The following is a 21,459-nucleotide window of genomic DNA, read 5'->3' as shown; positions in this document are numbered from 1 at the left end:
CTTTATGGATGCAAGAGCTTTCCCCACTGACAGCACTTCTTGCCTGTGATGAATTCAGTTCTCAGCCTCTTTATTTATACACTCTAAAGCAGACAAAAACCAAAAATCAAATGTTGTGAGTTTGAGAGTATGTCTGACATCCAGCTTCTCAGATGACTCATTCAGGACTCTGAGACGATGCTTTCCTGAATCAAGCAATCAACTGTAAACCACCCTCTGTCCTGACAGAAGGCACCTACAATCGTTTTGTAAAATCTGAGCCAATCTCTTTTCCATTAAATTAGTGATACTATACACATTTATGTATCAGTATTCAGCCAGAATAAAGGAGACAAATATTCAAAATTTGAGTTCAAATATTTATCGCCTACCTGCCAAGAAAGTGAATCATCAACTCATATACTATTTAGATGGAAAGCTGTCTCCAGCCATGTCACTGAAGCTGCACCAGCCTTTATGATTCATCATGTCAGGCAAAGACTGCAGGAAAACTTTTTCTTGATACAAACCTGCTTTTCTAAGGATCGGCCTTTCGTTGACATCAATTAACCTCATTTCAAAGAGCTAAGTAATACAAAATCCTCCTATGCTAATCTTCCTCACTACTCCAACTCCACCTGAAATACTTTAAGATAGTGTCATTGACTCTTTTTTCAGCTTTCTTTTTTTTACAGAGGAATAAAAATAAAACTGTAATTCTATGAGCAGGCAAAAATTTCATGATGTTGTTGATCCTAGAGTCTTTCTTGCCACTATTCCTACTCTCCTTCATTCCATTAAGAAAGAAAATTCTTTACAACTTTTAACAATTGCTGGCTTTCCACAGTTCCCAAATTTTTACCAGGTCCCTAAATTGCCTCCTTTGTTATTTGCAGAATACACATCATCATTACATCTGCTAAACAGGTCCTTCGGAGATATTCCCCATACATATATTTACAAAGATATCTAGCATAGGTCTACCTGAAATTATTAGTAATGCAGCATTTGAATACTAAATTTTCAATACACCTTGTTCACAAGCTCTGTTTCATCAATGCACCTACAAATCTCACAAAACGTGAAGGAAGCTGCCAAAGTTAACTTTAAAACAAACAAAAAAATCTGGAAGCTTTGCCAATTGAACATAAGCAAATAAAATACACTCATACAAATCTAAAACTTCTAGCAAAGAAAGCACACGCTTAACATGTTACAGGTTGCAAGCTCTAGCACCCTGCTCCCTTCAGTAGCGCTTCCAGCTAAGGTCTCCACCCATGCTGTGTTTTCCAAGTTTTCAGACACACTTAAGAAAGTATTTCCTAAGGAGGGAAAAGGAGGGAGTGTTTCCCTGGATCTAAGAGAATATAAGTGTAATTTGAAGCGTGGAATACAGGAGGGAACAGGCAGCTGAAAAGGAAAGGATCTCTTTGATACATGGAAAAGCTCTTTACTAAACGTTTCTGTTGGCATTAGGTTAATCATATCATAATAATATTGTGATTAGGAAGGCATAAAGCTAGTATTAACTTGGGAGTGAGGGATGCAAATGAACAGTTTGGCAACCACTGACTTGTGGGAATTACACATCAAGTAATTTGCAGTTCAAAACCAGTGGAAAAAGGCAACGTATATTCCTTAGATTACTTTGATGAGCCCCAACACTAATTTGATTGCCTGGATAAATAGTTCTTTTCTTGGAAAACAATTCACCCTTCCCTCTGCTTTTAGTCCACACACAAGAACCACACAAGAGCTGGAGATGAGCTTTCGATCTCCCGAGACCTGGACTCTGTTATCACTAGTATGCTCATAACATCTAATTTCCAGTTCCTGAACAGTAAGCAGCAGTTTGGATTTTACAAAGGCTGAGTGAGTCTAAGCAGTCCTCTAGCTCCTGACCTTTACCATGTCTGCTGTTGTACGCTAGCATTTTCCTTTGTGCGGTTTCCCCGCCTCTACAGACTTGAAGCTGAAATACATTTCTCCTGCGAGCTGCAGCCTACACACCATCATAAACAAATTACATTCTCTGTGTCAACATTTGAAACCAAGTCACTAAATCATAGCGTGCTGGGATGGAATTGCTGCCCCTATCATCTACCACTTACTGCTATCAAAGCATATAACCGGATTAGTGGGAAAACAGCTGTATTACTCATACATTTAAGCTCTTTCTAACAGCAGGTTTCCTTTCTGCAACAAAGCGCAGCACTTCAGATAAGAAAAATGCAAATCCCATGGGAAATCATGACATATTAACCCCTGGCAGTCTTTATGTGACTTAATAGTTCATTCAACCCTTTCTCCCTGGAAATAACTGTAAGAATTATATTAAATCAGGAGAACTAATGTATTTTAGCACATCACTTTTAAGCTTGTTGTACCCCAGCATTTCTCCATACATCAAGCATGGTTTATTAAATCACCCTGTCACTTTCTAGAAATGATTGACACAAGCTTAAATCCATGTCTCTCATTTGTGGGCATGAATCACCATACATATGTGTTTTGTGGGACAACATCTTGGCAGAGGTTAGCCGTAGAACAGCTCTCTAGTTAACTCAAAACCTCATTACTAAATACTCTATGCTTATTAAATCTAACAAGCCATAAAACAACTGTTGCTTTCTTGGCCAAAAGGTCCAGGAGGGAAAGAAAAATTGTAGATAACCTCCAACTATTGCTAGTGTTCATATATCAATCCACTAATATTGTGTTAACTGAAAATTACCACCTATTTTTTTTCAACTTTTTAATTAGGCATTGATGACTAATACTAGCGTGCTTCAGGAGAAAATGTTCTTAAGCAATAACATGAAACATATTAAACAAACATACATTTCTTTCACCTAGATCAAAATTTTTAAGTTGTTATTTTGGGGGTTGGTTTTATGAAGGAAGTACTGGAGATGAACTTCATTTAAACGGTATTACTAGTCATGGAATATTATTTGTAGAATAATGATGACCCTTTTGTATATGAACCCTTATTCCTCCACGATCCTCAGATCATTTCAAAAAGACATACTGAGACTATTTTAGGGTTAGATAAAAATTAATGAATCAGCTGCCTGTTAACACTGTACAACAACCTATAAATCATCAGGCTTTTCTCCAAGGGTATATGAACAAGGATAAATGGGGAAAAATTCAGCAATAAAGTGAAGAATTTAATACTGCTTAAAGATGAGATTTCACTCTCGCTAAGAAATCCTCTTAAAATTATATATATCATTTTCAAAGATCCGATTGATCAGAATTATGACAGTTCTAATGTATTATGTTTCACCTAAAGTGTCAAGATACTTAAAAATAGAACAGCATACATGAAAGAATTAAGAAGTACAGCAACTAACATCAACTTTGCAGTGGATAACACTTTATAAGAGTTATGCATGTGTATATGCTTCTATGAATAAACCTGAGAACAAATAATACTGTGTCACTATGTCAGCTTCTAAAGTAGTGTCATCTCTTGTGCTGGTTTGAGGCTTTGGTTGGACTGTGGAAAAACTGAGAAAACTTAAAAAATAACTAAGTTTCCTCCACTTACTTTTATTGCCTAAAGAATGCCAAGTAGCAGTACAATCATTTATTTCCATTTGTAGCATATTTTCTGTCACAGAAAGAAAATGTTAGAAGACAAACACAGTCTTTCCTACAACTCCAATAAATAACAGTCATTTAAATACATTAAAACATAGGTTATACAAGAGGAATTGCAATATTGAAAGGATTTAATATGGAGTTTTAAATCATAAATGCACAACACCAAATTGCACTGCATAAAATATTTAGAGCTGCCATGTTTTTGTATGTATACTTCTGAGTGCCACCTTCCCCTGAAGAGGTACACAGTATAATAAAAAAAAGTCCTCTTTAGTTCTCAACTCAAATATTTGACAGTCAAAGAAGAAAGTTCCTTACATATTACAAGTTACAAACCAAACTGTGGAAAATACTCAAGTATTTCTAGTCTTCTTTTGATACAATCCAAAATCTTGGGGCCTCCATAGAATAATGCTGAATCTTAGCTAACTACGCTCTGGCTCTAAGCAGGGCTTATTACCTCAGCCTCAGTGCTAAGATGCACCATTTCTGGTCAGCTGGGAGTAAATGAAGGAAAGAGTTTGGAAAGCTCTGTAAATCAGGAGGTAGCTGGGGTCCAGATCTTCCTATGGCAAAAACTGACATAGCGCCATTGAAGGCAGTAATCAATTTCCATCAGTTTGGGAGTAGAGCCTTTTTTTTTTTTTTTTTTTTAATAGTGAACCTAACAAGATTTCAGCTCTCTAATGTCACTACTGAAAAGCTTATTTTCCTTTAATACAAATGTTAGCTTCACTTTTTTTCACTGAAACTTAGACTAAAGAAAATCATCTAATCCACTATTAAAAACTTTAACAAAGGAAATGCCATTGCAAATAAAAGCTCTTCTCTACAGCTAGGAGAGAGGTTTAGTTAGACTGACAGCAAAAGAGGAAGCAATAAGCGGTGTTCAAAGAGATTTCTGATAGTGATATTTCAGGTTTTTCTCCCTGCAGGCTAGCTACCACACATCTATAGAAGTCCAAAATTGCCTCCAAAATCACTGCAGAGTTACTCAGAGCACAGACTGTTTCTTGTCATTAAGGGTATGTCAGTGTTCCCATGCCAAATCCTTAGACTCAAAGCTTTACAGTTGAACAGCTTAAAAAAAAAAAAAAAAAAAAAAAAAAAAAAAAAACTGCCTGAGGCTAGACCATGACATTCAAGGTATGAACCTTCAAAAACTAAAAGTTGTCCATATTAGCTCCCCCCTTCCCCAGATCTATTTTACTTTGCCTTTCTCCTTTTTGAAAAATGGCAATTTGGGTTTTAAATTCCAGGCAAGTACTAAAAAGACTGAAATGCTGTTCCAAAACACTCTATTTTAAAGAATTGCTCTAAAACTCTATTTTAAAGAAACTGAAGTTTTAAGCCTAGTACTCAAGTTTAAAGTGTAGTACTTACGTGCAGTACTGACGTGTCAGATTATGTCATGTACTGAAAGATCTCAGCTGCTGAAAAGCCACCCTCCAAAAAGCCAGCCTCTCCTCCATCTGATAATCCTTACAACCCTCCTCCTGGCTCTCCGACCTGCACATCACATATTCTGTCCCTCTGCATGTAAATTGTGTGTATTTTTTAAGACCATGCATGGATTCCTCCCTTTATTGCATTACTTATTATGAGAAAAATTACTTTGCAGCCCATCAAATTGCCAACTGTTGAACTTATCAGGAACACCTCTTCGGTGGCATACGGCTGTACATCTTCGGTTACAGTGCATCAATTAAGATAAGCAACTCAAATGTCTACAGTCTGGAAAAAGAGACTTCCCCTTCCCTTCCCTGTATCATTCTTTCTCCAAAAATAAACTCTCACATTACAATATTGCACCGGGGAATAACCAATTATTTCAACAGCATTTGCATGTACCAAGCAATTAGAAGATGCATTACACATACCAGAATTATACATTGGAAAGGAGAAGTTGGCTACCTAGAAGTTTGTTTAAGTGACTTTGCTTTGACTACTGCGCTATTGTAGCTGATTAGCTCGTCATTCAAATGTATATATACCAGTGAATATATGATTTTCATTACACTTTACAAGAAAATATTTAGCCAAACATGATAATTTTTAATAGTTTTTAAGTCTCTTAGTAGCTTAATACTCCAGTCCCTCATATCTGGCATTGAAAATAGTTTGTTTGTGGCTTTGTTGACAATGCAAACTTTGTTGAAAGAGCAGATACTCACTGAAACTACATTCACAAAGTCATCATCAGACAAGGTCTCTAACATCTCAATGACAGAGGTGCGGATCAGCTTCAGTGTCAATCCACTGACACTCCCACTCCTAACAGAAATCCACAGAATAAGAAAAAAACATAACTTTAATGAATTGCATTTAAAAGGTAAAATGAAAATAGAATGCACAAACCAACGCTCTCAGCAACTTTCACACTCAAATATTCAATAATTCTCTTGAAGTGCTACAATAGCCCCAACTCACCATTAGTGATTTCACACTAAAACAATAAGAAATAAAGTCCAATACTGACATTCAAAGCCACAGTTTTGTGGCTCAGATGAAGTTATGGTGATACATCATTTGCTCATTTTCATTTCAAGAAATCTAAAGAGTTTATCACATTCAACTGATACATTATCACAGCATTTTGTACTCCTATACATAGATTTACAGCTTTACAATTTCAGATACCTAAACGGCAGCTTGTTTGATTCAAGACAAGACCTAAATTGAAGCACAGAAATAACAAATGTTGATAAAACCCACTTCTGATATGGAAGCACTTGACTAAATTTAAAAGCACTAAATGCAAATTCTCTTACTGAGAATTTTTTCCAGCATAAAGCAATCTGTTTGACACATCGAGTTCAATGCCTCCTTCAGTCCCTCGACATTAGCTAAACACAGGAAGCTTTGACAAGGCAACAAGAGTTTTTTTGAATTTCTTTGCTCAATTTCTATACTACATGGAATAAATCTCTCAGTATAAATACCAAACATGGTCTGAGTTTTTATAGGAAATCAGCAACAGCAGCTGCAAATTTGTCATACCATGTCACAACATTATTCTTTTCTGTCCTTACAGAATAACCCAATTTAAATAACTGGTCAATAAGGACAAACAAAGAGGGCTATACTGACAAAGTGCAACCTTTACTAAAACACACAAATTCTCCTCCTATTTTGTTTGTGTTTCACATTTATGTAGAAGTATAAGCTATATCTATCCATTAAAATAATTTATATTGCTTAGGGATTAATGTTCTACAGAAACTGAACTTGGCAATATTTAAATGTGTAAGGTAAAACATGAAAAGTCTGCATAAATTCTCATCCTTTGGGCTCATTAAATTATGATTAAATACATTTCCATGCTTCTAGTAATTTGTTTTTGTTTTCGTGTTTTACAACAAATTCTGGCATGCACATGAAAAATTTCCCACTGATTAGTAATTAAGAGGCTGAAAGCAGAACAATATCAAATTGATTCAAAAATACTTCCTTGTGTACAGTTTAAACAACTTTCAGGTTTCTTTGGCACTTTTTGGAACTATTTTTTCCTGTGTAGTTATTTTGTTCATATCCAAGATTTTTCATGCTTGTATATAAGGGCTTCCTAATTCTCTCCCCCTTTTTCAGCATGTACAGATTTGTGCAATAGATATAAAATACTTTCTTTCTCTCCAAAGTCAATATCTACTCATTAAACACTTACGCATCAACTAAAATAAGCATGTCTTTGGGAGAGGCAGCTCCTTGGATATACCTGAAATAAAAAAGATAGATTTGTTATGTTTGATCCAAGAGACTCTGTGAGCTCTGAACCAAGTCCAGCTGAACCAACAGCATCCTCCTATCGGATCTAGTAAAAAACCATGTGCCATCATTTTCCCTTATTAATTCTTCTAATTAAACTAAAGTTCCAACAGCAATGGGAAAAACTGGAACTAATACGTAATGACCAAAAATCATTAATTTCAGATGTTGATAACTGAAAAGGGTTAGTTTCAGAGATAAAGATCTTGATGACAGGTGAATTACTGCATCAGCCCAGCTTAGGGAAAGATATTTTGTCCATATAAAGAGTACATTGCAGTAGTACGAATCCCACTATCAGTATGCATTATGTCTTGAGAGACTAACAGACAAAAATCCTTAGAAGCAATACTAAGCAAGAGCATCGCCTGCAGAGTGTTCTCTCTCTCTTCGAGGTCTGGTGATCACTGTGTTAGTCTAAAACAGTGAGACATATTTGTAAACATTTGTAAAAGTCTAGAAGAATGGTTCAGTCTGATAATCTGAATTACATTTGATTTTGGCACTAAACCAAAGTATTTAATTGCCTTGTCCTCATAGTCATCCTCCTAATGAAAAGCCTGTGTAATGCAACAGTATTATATAGTATACTGGATATTGCATAACGAAGAGTGTAAGGCAAATATTGTCTATTGAGAACAATTAACTGATTTGAAAAAGAAAGCAACAATATTTAAAAGTGAGGAAGATTGGCTGTAAATAATAATTAGAAAATATTTTCTTTAAAAACTTATCTAGAAAGAGAGATGTATTTGCTTTAAAGTGCTTTAAAGAGAGCTTACCATGGTCTTCTGCGAACATCATACAGGTCTATTTTGTTTGGAGTTCGACTTTTATCTACCCATGGAGAAGCTAAAAAAGTAAAAAAAAAATGTGTAAAATAAATTGAAAATTTTCTAAAGTATTTTAAATGCTTAAAAATATAATGTATCAATGTCACAGGCTCTGCATAAATATCAGCATTTTGTATAGGTAATCAAGGTCTGTATTTTAGCAACCTATTTTTCAAATATGTATGTATACATACACACACACACACACACACGTATTTTTATGAGCACATAATAGAATATAATAGAATAGAACTATAATGAAGGTTTTAAAGGACAAAATCCTGTTGAAGAAAATATTTATTGACTACAATTGACCAATGACTTTAATGGAACCACCATTTCAACTAACCATTCTGTGATACGAAATATTTTTTAGAACAAGAAAGTACTTTATTTTAAAAAGACTTAATTAATTAATTAATGTTATATATAGTAATACAGTGCTACTATAAAGCGCAGTTTTGCATCTAAAAATTTATTCTCTGACTCAAGACATCTTGGCCTAAAACCCCAAACTAGAGAAGAGCCATGAAAGTATAACCTTTCCTGAAAATAACACAAGATGAAGATATTAGTGTGTATGTAAAGAAAAAGGGAAGATGAATAACCTTTTCTAAGTATTTAATCTAAGATTTACCATAATTTTCAACAAAAGCAACCATCTTTTCATTACTGAAAAACAAAATGAACCTTTCAAAAACATCTGACAGCTTAACGAACAGAAATAAAAATGCGAAAAGTTACATGAAATGAAATAATATTCTGTAATTTCCTTTCTCACTGTACACTAACAGCATCAGGAGAGCTATCTCCTGATGTTCAGCATCTTTCTGTCTAGTAAATGGAGAGAGATACAGGCACCTCCAGGGTGATTCTTCCTAAATACACAGCCATCTCAAACAAATGGGAAGAATTATGATTCTCTCTCCTTGAATGTAAAAAGAGCCAGTAGCTTAGAGTAGCTGCCTAACTGGGATTTGACTAAATGAACCCTTCAGTAAGTGGCCGTCACCTGAGTAAGCACATAAGTAACTGGAACATTTCAAGGGAGCATAACCACCAAGACATTTATCAGTATAATGCCAACAAAAAACATCACATACTTTTGCATATCAGAAGAGCCTCGAAGTCTATGGCCAGCATTGGATAAGAACTCAGTCTAGACCATCCAAGGTGCTTTGGGGTCAAATAAGGATGATAAAGGACTTTGCAATTCCCAGAACAAAGAGAATAGAGTTTTTGAGACTGGTCTGTATCTTTTCTTTTTAGTAATTTAAGTATCATTACTTAGATATATCCAAGTTAAATATACCCATATTTTATGAATCAAATGCCCTGGAGAGAATAAGAATTATCATTGGCTACATTTAATCATGGAGTATTTGTGTCTTTCTAGACAAATTCATCTATTGAAATTCTACCTGAAAATCCTTCCTTCAAATACACTCCCCGAGACTTGAAAAATATGCACTGAATGTACAGATTTCAGTTTGCATTATGAGCACTTTAGGTAGAACAACAAATGTAAATCAAAATACTGGCCAACATAGCTGTATCTTCAGCCAAACTTTTAAGCTTTCCAGTAGCATCCAAAAAAAGGCTATGCCCTATCAATTCTGTCCCTCTTAATCAACCCATTTCTAGGACAGTCTTAATAAATTGAGAACTTCAATTATCTGAATATATCCATCTGGATTTATTGCAAAACAACAGTAAAATATAATTTACATTGCTAGGGTGACAGTAACTCTGAACAATCTCCACTAATTAGTGAATTAAAACATTTTTTTTAGTGGTCATATTGAGTTCATATAAAAGACAAGTCCAGCTCCTGAACTGCATTATCCAAGCAAATGAATTCAGAGACAACTTGCAGGAACTGAAGTGGAGTGCTTCTAACATCAACATATTCTGCTAAAACAGTGGTAACTGACCTCCTCTGTATTTAAAATGGAATCAGTCATCTAAATTACAGAAATTATCCTCTGAAAACCATCATTTAGATCTAATTTATTTGATATCATAACCTTCAAGAAGATAACAGCGTGACTAACTTTACATACTATTCTGAATTACAACCTGGCATTTCTGAATTCTGAGCTTACACTTACAGAAACGCAGGTTAAGATTACATTTTATCTGGGTAAGAGTGGACAATATGAGCAACATAAATGTATACTGACTTAATAACACCTGACAGGTAGGCACTTAATATCCCTGAGGTCAACCCCAGTTACATACATAGAATACACATCAGAATCAGGTCATTTAACCCAAATATAATGTGTCAAATCTTTCAGAAACATAAAGTGGCAAAATTAACATTAACTTATATTTTTAGAGGAAATCCAAAACAACAAACTTTGAGATGCCTTTCCTAGCATTTCCAAAAAGCACCAAAAGACTCTGAATAGCAAAAGCTAGTTTTTACTGGAATACAAACTAGAAAAATATATTCTTTTATGTTTTTTATATTCTTTTACTCAAAACTTCTGGGTGCGATACAGTAAAATGAAACACTTGAAAACAAATCCCCTTTCTGATGAACTCTTCAGAGCAGGTCCTTCCCCTGAAGACTCAAGCAACTCAGTCATGCTCTCACTTTTTCAATAGCTTCTTGGATTGCAACAAAGTCCAAACTATCTCTTCTGGCTATATCTATATTAGTAAGCTAAATAGCACATTGGTAGGGAAGACAGTCCCAGAGCTTGATCCATTATACTGTGAACTATTAGAATGGTCCAATCATACCTTTCTAAAGGATCACAGAATAAATTGTGGGATTAAAAAAAAAAAAAAATCAGGACACAACTAATAGCCTACCTATGACTTTTCAGATTAGTGTAAATGACAATATGCAATTTTTCATTTTGTGAGCTAGACTGAATGGTAAACACAACAGTTAAATTCTATGACTTCTCTTTAACTTGCGTGTCCCTCTTCAATATGCACAGGCATGGAAAGACTGTCCTCAGCTTCAGAGAGTTCTGGAGAAGGTCTTTAACAACATTATCTTATTACACTCCTTTAAAACAGCTGTTTTGGAATAATTTTCTGTCCCACGTGTCAAGATGAAGTTTTTTGTAATTAATACAGTATCTTCAATTTAGGTAAACATAACGAGCACCTGCATACTGGAGTTTCCATGGGAGCAAAATTTACTGCATTTACACTGTGACTGTGGAAATTTTCATCAGATATTAATTGAAGTTGGATCATGCAAACAGTAATTAAGAAAAGTAATGTTTACTGACAGAAGTAGTTCTATTGATTTTTATGATGTTTTCTACAACAGTAAATATAATCTGGTAGCAAGTGTCTGCATGACTGAACAAATAAGGACTCAGCGCTTACTAGCTAAAATTTCATTCACACCAAGGAAGTGCTGAAATCCCACTTCATCCTCAAGAATCAACATGACTAAATTACTCACTCATCCTAAGCTATCTCTCTGGATTTGCACTTTAATTTTAGATGGCTTTGAATGGTCTCAAATCTATTCACTGGTTTTGGATACATTCTGACTATTTAAGGATCTTATTGAAATCACCATTACTGGGAAACTAAAATTCCCATAGGACATTTGATCTCCAATGATCTAATTTTAATTTACCCTGATTTCATGTTTTACCAATTTCAAAAGATGACGAATGCTCTCAATGCAAAAATAAGTAATTACAGATTTATAACAATATAGAAAGTGATTAGACGTTCACCTCTGGAAAGCATGCATTACCATTGGCCTGTATATAGAACACGCTCTAAAGCCATCTGGTGAAACTGGGTACTGACTAAGGCCACTATAATGCCTGAGATGAAAGTAAATATGAAATACACAAAAAAATTAACAAATTTTCCTAAAACAGTAAAATTGAAGATCAATGATTTTGAGATTTATGGTCACACTTATATAACCTATTGTTTAAAACATGCATTTTAATCAGATGCCTTGGAATTTGGCTTCCAGACTTTCTTGGAGATGTCAGCTCCAGCATGCGTTTCACTGTTGCATACTATTATCTTTGAACTATGTCAGCACTACACAGTCCTCTGTTGCATACATTATGCTTTAGTTATGTTCTTCTTTGATGATTTTCCTGTTTGGCATATGGTTAGATCTGATATTTTATAAATTATTCATTTGGCTTGATACCCCTTCTGCTCTTTGCCTTATGCAGATGTAGGTCTGGCTATATTTCAAGCAAGAGGAAGTTATGCTACTTTTTTACCTGTGCCCATGTAGGGTGGAAATCCTTTGTTCTGTTGATCACACACTCAAGACAGTTTATGTTGTCACCGGATGAAGTCTAAATGAAAGTACTGCTCAGGTAAGTGAGACCTTGACTACATCTGCCCATTTCTAATTCATTGGATGATGCTGGCATAACACAGTGGCACAGGTAATACTGCTCAGTGGGACCTGGAGCACATCTGCCCTGCTCCATTGGTTTAAGAACGCACCAGGAAGAAACAAAGAGGCGCAGGTGAACTATGAACTTTACATCCTCCTAATATACCTGGAGAAAGAGGCCTAGACCTGGTGCAGGTCTAAACTGCCGCAGATGGGCTGAAGCCTTGACTGCTCGAATGCGAAGCATGCATAGAATAGAAATCTTCAGGTAAGAATTGCTATCCACCTGCTACACACATCCCACTTAGCAAATACATCTTATTCTGACTCAAACTTCGTTATATTTCCATCTCAGAAGGGCTACTAGGCAATCACATCAATACAGCATTTACTAGGTCAGGCAAACAAATATTTGTTGAAGTTGAATTTTATGTTGTTGTCTTTCAAGAAAAAAAGATTATATGTACATTCGAAATATCCATAAATATAGGCATAAATATAGGCATCCATAAACTTAGTCCCCAGTGCCAGATGCAGTAAAGTCTTCCTCAGATGGAACAAAGTTTGAGGCGCAACCTGCAGTTTGTCCTTTGCACCTGTTTTCTTTTTAATATTTCTTCTAATCTTTTAGAGAAATCATGTCAACAAATTTGCATTTAAGTATGCGATAGCCCACACTGCCCGGGAAATGCCTTATTCCTCAGCTTACTACTCTGAAGGAAGTAGCGAAGATTGGTGGCAGCAGCAGCTTCGTAGAATTGCTCAGTTATTTTTCAATAAAAGATGAAAAGTGATGAGACATGGTAAATAAAAATAATAAATAGACATAACTTTAATAGCCATTAATATTAACCATCATGAAGTGCTTTGCACTGCTATACCCAAGACACAAGTTACTTATATCATAAAGCTGACTGCTGGATGAATAGATACTGTCCGCCCCAGAACAGAGACTCATCCTGGCCAATTTGGCTGTTTGCAGCTACTTCTCAAGTATTTTATTCAGACAATGACTTAGAATTGCCGAGAGCTCAAATTATCTTCAGGTAAAATCTATCTAAGAAAAGAGAGCACTGTGCAATGTCATCTCTAACTTTTATAGCACCTTCGCTATGCAGAAAAGAGAGCAGAGTCATCTCGCAGAGGTTTTCCGAATTCATTGCCCATGTTATGGACAACAGACTGCTGGGCTATATTTCAATCCCAATCAGTCTACCACTGAGTTTTTTTATGAGTATTCCATTACTAGGATCCCAAATCCATTACTATATGGTCCTAACATGCAGACCTAAAACACACCAAAAAAAAAAGGAAAGCAATTTGAATATGTGACATATACTGCATGCCGCAACATAAAATTAGCCTCAAAATGTATTTTTGTTATATCAAAGTCAAATATCTCTGCCTCTCAATATATAAACTGAATTTCATCTTCCATAAATTTTTTGCTTCATCTGAACTAACTATTCTCCCAAAACAGGCTGGAGTATCCTTAAATCTTGAGGAGGACAGGTACGAAAGCAACAACACAGTGTTTTTTGTTTTCTCATAAGTGCAAATTCTGGAGATTTCAATTTGTATCACAAAGACTCAGATGGTATAAACTTCAAATGCTGGCTGCAATGTTCACTAACTCACTAGAAATAGCATGCAATCCTGTGACTGAGGGATCTGCACAACTACAAAATTCAGCACAACAGCTTTCAAGAAATGAAGCCCAACTAAACATGTTGTAAGATTTTCCATATGATGATTATGGTAAGACCATAAGCAGTGCAGATCATACCTTTTCTTCTCAGATGTCAAGAAAAGAAAAAGTGAATAATGCTTAAAGAGACTTATTTCAATGCAAAAAGAATAAAGGTCCAACTTTTGGACTAATTGCACTGATTGAGAATTTATAAGCTAAATTACTTGGAAAGGTTTTTTTATCTTCGTACACTAAAGCCTCCTTTGAATGTTCAATTCTCAGCAGGAACTATCAGCTATGAAAATAATCAGAAAACCTTTTGAAAAAAAAAAGTGAAGTCCTTAGTTTTTCAAAGCTTTTGATTCATTTTGTATGGATTTTTTAGACTCTCTAGTCTCTTATCTGCTTCAGTAATGACTTTCTTTGGGGAGTTCAATATCATGGCAGCAATACTATTGCTTGGCATTAATGGTTAACACAAGAGCAGCTGTGCACAGCAAGTGCTTCATTTGGAGAGATACCATTTTATGTTATTAGAAATTGATTTTTAAAGCTGGTGCATTATTAGTTTGTCTAAGCAGGGAGTGCTCCAGCAGTTGAGTGAAACCTGCTTTGCTGACATCTGGGAAGATGTTTAAGATTTTTTTTTTTCATTAAGGGAATGAGATAATACTAGCTCTTTTCTGTCTATATTTAATCAAAGGATTTCAGAAGACTTTATGGGCAAAAGTATTCCTCTGGATAATCAACTTCAGCGTTCTCTTTTCCTTACCTCTACATTTCTCCATTTAGTTTCTAGTAAGCTCTAACTACACAAGAGGAGCCAAACATCCTAGTAAAGTGCTGGCGTGAGGAATGTAAAGTTCCCATCATATTACACTTACTAGAGAGAGAAACAAAGTAAGGCTAAAATCAAGCCTAGTACACAGAAAAAAAGGAACAGAAAACGGTGAAAAATATGGCTAAAAAAAATGGTTAGGCATATATTTAGTAAGGGACAAAGAACTTTATACTGATAAATAAAGTAATGGTGGGAACTAATCTCACGTCCACATTACAAAGCAGTTGGCTTTGCGTCTCCTCTCAGCCCTTCAGCCTTATGTTTTTCAATTTTTCAGTTCAAAATATCTGAAGCAACAGGAAGGTTGCACTGTGGCCCATCAGAGGGTGTTTACAGGATGAAAGATGTGCGTGTGTGTCACACGTCCTGCCATAAAGCACAAGAGCATTAAGGTGTGCTTGAGAACATGAAGCCTGCTGCAATAGTGTAGGAGGACTATGGAGGATGGAGGAAACCAGAACTGGCGCAGTGCTGCCCATCAGGAAAGGCTGCTAGCATGTGCTGACCCTTGAATCCTACCACGGGACTGTCTGGAAGAATGCTAATAAAACTCTGGCTTGTTCTGTTTACTAATACAGACATACCTGTGGAGATGAGGAGGCAGATGAGCTTAAGACAGATCTCTATGCATGATTAAGTCATATGTGCTTAAAGTAAGAATTAAGTCTACTATGCAGACACCTAGTTCCAAAACTACAGTCTTGTTCAGCATCTATTTATTTAGCTAAGGAGGGACCTACACTTTACAGCTACCTTGCTATTTTAATTCAATACTTTTCACATCAACAAAGATGTATCTCCATAAATAACAGGATCATCCACATCTTGAAATGCTGCTTCGTATCTAGTTCACCTGAAAGTCTGGTAAAGATTCAGTCTCTTTAGGACCTTACTGGCAAGAATATACTATCTTTCCTCATTAGCACAAAGGCCCTCGCATTCACCGAGGAAGTTGATATTGCAGCACTTCACTTTTTACTGGCTTTCCCACAGCTGTAGGAACCAGGGCTGCACCAAAACAAAGCCCTCCTCTATCTGTTCCCTTCCCCGTTCCCGCCTCTGCCTCCTTCTCTAACAGGGGTATGGTCAAATGCTGAGGATACAGATGTCCATCTGGGTTACGTGAGAGGAGAAGGTCATGGAGCTGCTGGCTGGAGGCTGATTTTTCCTGTTTGAAGAAACCAGGGATAAGTCACAGAGCTGTGCCACAGCCGGCGAGAGCGGGAGTTGCCGGAGGCATTGCCTGGGGACAGTGAGGTGTAAGTCTGAGTTCCTGCAGCCCCCTTGTTACATCTCTGGAGGAGGTGTGAAGATTCAAGGATGTGGAACATTTGAGACAGGACAGTACTACTTTTTCAGTTTTATTTTTGTTAGTGATTGCCTCAGCTTTTCTGATCTTGACCTGGCATGGCACACTGCCATCCTCTGCACGCTGCTGCAGACATAATGCTCTCCTAAAACTGCAAATATTCTGCCACATAGCAACTATAATCAACAATTCTCCTTAAAGGATACTGAAACTATTCATATGTCACCATGTTAAGGTTATTGCTAAATAAAACCTACTAACTGGAATCTGAGACTACTCATTTCAGGAATACCCTTTCTAGTATTACACTGTGGCAAATATTATTTCATATTTTCCCTGAGAGAATAATAGATCTGGTGTTGCTGACCAAATAGTGTTTCATACTAAACATTCATCTAAATCAAGAGTGTGGTTTTTTTACTCTAGTAAGTCTTTGCAGCCAAGTTTTCTTAAGCTTATTTATTGCTATGTCTAGAAAGATTCTATGTCATATTTAGCTGCAAATAAATGCACTGGTTAGGCTGTCTGCAGTCCAAAACAAAATACATCCTTTACTAAGGAACTTATCCTTACAAAACACAATAAACAGACAGGTGAGGAGGTGATTAATATGGTCTCTGGCAAAAGTCACAAAAATACAAAGTGTTTTTTAAATCTGTTTAGCTAGTAATTACTAAAGTAAAAATAATGTGCTTTCCATTGCAGGGTTATAATGAAGAATTGATTAACAATTATAATCCCCATTAGCTCTGCAATTTTAAGAAGGATTTCAAGATTAAAAGAGGAACTGGCTGGTTTGCACCTACACCTCCAAGTAGCCTGCCAAAATTTTGATCATAAATTGTTCCTTCAAAAAAGCTGCTTTCTTACACCTAGCAGTAAAATTAGCCAGATAGTTGCCTTACAAAATGTAAATAATTTAACATCCGTCAAACTATATTAAACTATTTTAAATAATTCAATTTATTTTGGGGTAACGAATTTGTCCACAGTGCTCTGGTTAATCATAAATTTAATCTGTAATCTGATCTACACAGAAGCACCTTTCTGTCTATGTACAGTCTACATGCACCAGCCCCCAGGGAAGTGATTATAGGAGGAAAAGTAGGTGGGCTTAAACCCCACCATTCCCTGTTTGTGACAAACTAATTCAAGATTAAAAGAAAAGAAAAAAGTTAAAATTTTGCATGGACTCCTGCCATCTAAGAAAAATCACTTTGGAAACAACCTTATAAAAGAAAAACAAACCCTGAACTATATTAGGGATTATTCTCAGTTAATTTTACCTTTTAAAAAGTTAATCTGCATCAGGCATCCTCTATTAGATAGTCCATATCTGGTGATGAGATACACCCTTCCAGAGTAGTCATCCATTTCATCTCTTTTAGGCAGGTGCCTACCTGGACGATTGTATCATCTGAGAATAACCATATTCCTTTGGCGCCTAAAGAGAGCCCAAACACACCTTGATTTTAAATGGCTAAAATTGAGCCATCCCATTTGATGGGATGAATCTTACCCTCTGGAAAACAGCAGCTGTGAGTGAGAAAGATACCTATTATCCCATGGCTGCCCAACTCCAAGCCGTGCAGGAAGTCTATTGCCTTGTCCATCCCTCCTCTGCTGCCGGGTGGCTCTGACAATGCTGGGCAGTAGGCAACACTGGCAGGGAAGACCAAGAGACTGATGTATCCCAGAATCACTTCTCCAGTGGTGACACAAAGGCAGCAGATCAACCCACTGCTGCGTTTTCTGCATTGTGGTAGTGGCCCAGTCGCTGTGGAGGAAGAACAAACCATGGGCTGCTCCTCCTTCACCACTATTTCAGCCTGCCTCTTCGTCTTCTGTTCTTTTAAAGCACTCCAGAAATGAAAGTTTTGAATAGTAAAACATTGTGTTGAGATACTTCCAATTTTATATCTTTTCAAATTCCATTTGGATTGGAATTAATTGGCAATTTTGATGATTTTACTAAAACATTGACACGTTTCTGGTTTTAATTTTGCATCAAGAACTAGTCAAACCCTATGCCAGCAGTATGCAAGTGCTATTTTAAAAGCTATATTCTGTCCATATACCAGTTTCTAGAACTAGAAGAAGAAACTCAAAACTTATTTTCTCATGTTTGAAAACTCTTTAGTTGCAGTTTTGTGGGTGGGATGGTAAAATCATGTGCAACAGTGTCAGCCACCAAAGGGCTAATCAATGTATGCATGGCATTCCTTACGAAACAAAAATATTCCTGCAAAACCATGAAAGAAATGGAGGTCAGACATTGTAATTCATAGAAAAAGAACGATTTAGGTATAAAAATCACTTAAAATGTCTGAGACATTTGATTTTAATGGCTTGACAATCTCACCAGTCACTCTGCTACCATCACATATTTTAGCAAGCATGTTGCTGTTAGAATTTTTGATGTCATAACATCTGGATGAAATCTTCAGAAAATATCTAACATAACCCCTGGAGATCTGTATATTTTATATTGAACCTGCAATGCTTCACATTTTTAAATAAATTAGTACTGTTTATATGTTTAATGACAGATGAAATGGTCAGTTGTGGCTTGAAGAGAACCTTGCCATTATGCAGAATTATAAGGACTTGCAGGCTAACTTCATTAGATCAGATATATCAATTTTCAAATAGACTGCAAACAACAGCCACTCCGTGCTATCACCTGGTTTCCGCGCAGGTGGACGAAAAGGACAAAAAAAAATTATAGAGTCTTCCTTCAATAAGCCAGCCAATGCAGTTAATTACTGAGGAGAAGGAAGTTGTCTGTCGCTTCTTTATATCAGCAAACATTTCCCAGTCTGAGCAAGAGGGTAATAATGAGAGGAAAACATAAGAGATTGAGGTATAAATTGCAGTCCCACACAAATCTGCTTGTTTCTGTGGCTTATGAAATCAGTCTGTTCCTTAAATGTGAAGCAGTCGGATCCCTGCATGCAGCAGGAGGCTCTGCAGCCTCCCCGGGGTCTGGTGCCTGCGTTCGAGGCCACGTTTACACGGCTCAGCCGTGTAGCCTGGATCAGACTGCTGTGGGGAGAGGAAAGGGGGAAAAAATTGTGAGAAACCTCACAGATGCTTCTGCCCCTTGGCTTGGTAGCTGCATTTAAGCCCAGGCCCTTGTTCCTTGCCTGAGCTATGCTGTTTGCATGTCCAAGCCTTGCACTCTGCTGGCCCTGACCCACGGGCTGGACCTCCTGGCTTGCCCTCAGAGCTGCCTCCTCACTATGGGCTTGTCGGGCTGACACGTGGCGCTGACCCCGGCAGAAACGCTGCATGCACCACGAGGTCCCAATATGTGCAACTTCTTCAACCTTCTCTTTCCATCCATTAACATGTAAATTAAAGAAAATAATAATTAAAATAAAAGCCTACTTTCTAAAACAAGCATTCGCTACACTTACCTCTGAACTGACCGTTATTCTACAAAATGGGAATAAGTAGGAAAGGTATCTCTGTGTGGGTACCTTTGTGCTGGCTAATCAATTAATTGGTTGTGTCCTCCATTGCTGCCCAGCAGTCGCTAGTCCCTTGGAGCGACAGTTATCATTTCTCAACACATAACCTGACCACTATATTTGATATTGTTAGATGAAACTGACTGCAGGATCACAGATGAAATGGGTGAGCTGGCCGGGGGTGCTCTCAGGAAACACTCTTCCACATTTTAGAACAAAGTGATTCAGGGATGTTCAGTGACAAGTCTGCAGCAGTGTTCGGAGGGGAAAGGACTGTGTCCAGTTGAGGTTTGAATATCTTCAAGGAAGGACACTTCACAGCCTCTTTGGGCAATCCTGCTCCAGTGTTTTCATTGGGGGAAAAAAAAAAAAAAAAAAGGCTTTTGCTTCTGTTTAAATGGAATTCCCTGTATTTCAGTTTGTGCCCACTGCCTCTTGTGATACCACTGAGAAGAGTCTGGCTCTATCCTCTTTTCTCTCTGTTCCCCTTAGATTTTTATACACACTGATAAAAGAGCCTCCTGAATCTTCTAATCTCCAGGATGAAGAACCCCATCTCTTTCAGACTCTCCTCATATGAGAGATGCTCTAGTTCCCTCATCATCTTTGTGGCCCTCCACTGGACTCACCCCAGTATATCCATGTGTTGCTTGCACTGGGGAGCCCAAAACTACACACAGATGTTATCTCACCAAGGCAAAGCAGAGGGGAAGGAGCACCTGCCTTAAAATGCTGGCAGCACTCTGCCTAGTGCAGTCAAGGACGCTGTGTGCCTTTGCCACAATGGCACATTGCTAGCTCAACCTGTCGTCCACCAGGATCTCCAGGTCCTTTTCTGAAAATCTGCTCTCCAGTTGGTCAGCCCCCAGCCTGTACTGGTGCAAGGAGTTAATTCCTCGCCAGGTGAAGGACTTGGCATTTCCCTTTGCTGAACGTCATGAGGTTCCTGTCAGCCCATTTCTTCAGCCTGTTGGGGTCTCTCTGAATCAGGTGTATCAGTCACTCCTTCCAGTATGGTATCATCTGCAAACTTGCTGAGGGTGCACTTGGTCCCATCATCCAGGTCATTAGTAAGATGTTGAAAAGCACTGACCCCAGCATCAATCCTTGACCAGTTACTGGCCTCCATATGGACTTTGTGCTGCTGTTCACAACCCTGTGAACCCAGCAGTACAGCCAGTTTCCGATCCACCTCAGTGACCACATATCTAGTCCAAACTTAAGTTTGCCTATAAGGCCATTATTGGAGACAGCGTCAAAAGACTTACTGAAGTCAAAATAAACATCCACAGCTCTCCCCTCATCCACAGAGCCTGTCATCTTGCTGTAGAAGGCTATCAGGTTGGTCAGGCATGATTTCCCCTTCATAAATCTATGCTGACTACTCCCAATCACCTTTTTGTCCTTAATACATTTGGAAATTGTTTCCAGGATTAGTTGCTGCATCACCTTCCTGGGGATCCAGGTGAGGGTGACTGGCCTGCAGTTCTCTGGATCCTTCTTCTTGACCTTTTTGAAGATACTGGTGACATTTGCTTTCTTCCAGTCCTCAGGCACCTCTCCCAGTCACCATGACCTTTCAAAGATAATCGAGAGTGGCCTTGCG

The 21,459-nt window shown here is 37.4% G+C and overlaps 1 protein-coding gene across 2 annotated transcripts in view; it reads right to left on the bottom strand.

The window, feature by feature from the left end:
- Nucleotides 1-21,459, bottom strand: part of CACNA2D1 (calcium voltage-gated channel auxiliary subunit alpha2delta 1) — a 413,553-nt gene that overhangs the window by 96,528 nt on the left and 295,566 nt on the right. For both annotated transcript variants that reach the window (XM_064504936.1, XM_064504943.1), the window contains exons 8-10: nucleotides 8,139-8,208; nucleotides 7,256-7,306; nucleotides 5,766-5,865 (exon numbers count right to left, since the gene is read on the bottom strand). In XM_064504936.1, the coding sequence (XP_064361006.1) occupies nucleotides 5,766-5,865; nucleotides 7,256-7,306; nucleotides 8,139-8,208 (221 nt within the window). The remainder of the gene's footprint in view (nucleotides 1-5,765; nucleotides 5,866-7,255; nucleotides 7,307-8,138; nucleotides 8,209-21,459) is intronic.

Source organism: Dromaius novaehollandiae, chromosome 1, assembly GCF_036370855.1.
Source record: "Dromaius novaehollandiae isolate bDroNov1 chromosome 1, bDroNov1.hap1, whole genome shotgun sequence".
In the NCBI taxonomy this organism is placed as follows: Eukaryota; Metazoa; Chordata; class Aves; order Casuariiformes; family Dromaiidae; genus Dromaius; species Dromaius novaehollandiae.
The sequence above is the reverse complement of the archived record's forward strand: the minus strand, read 5'-3'. Positions and strand labels throughout refer to the sequence as shown.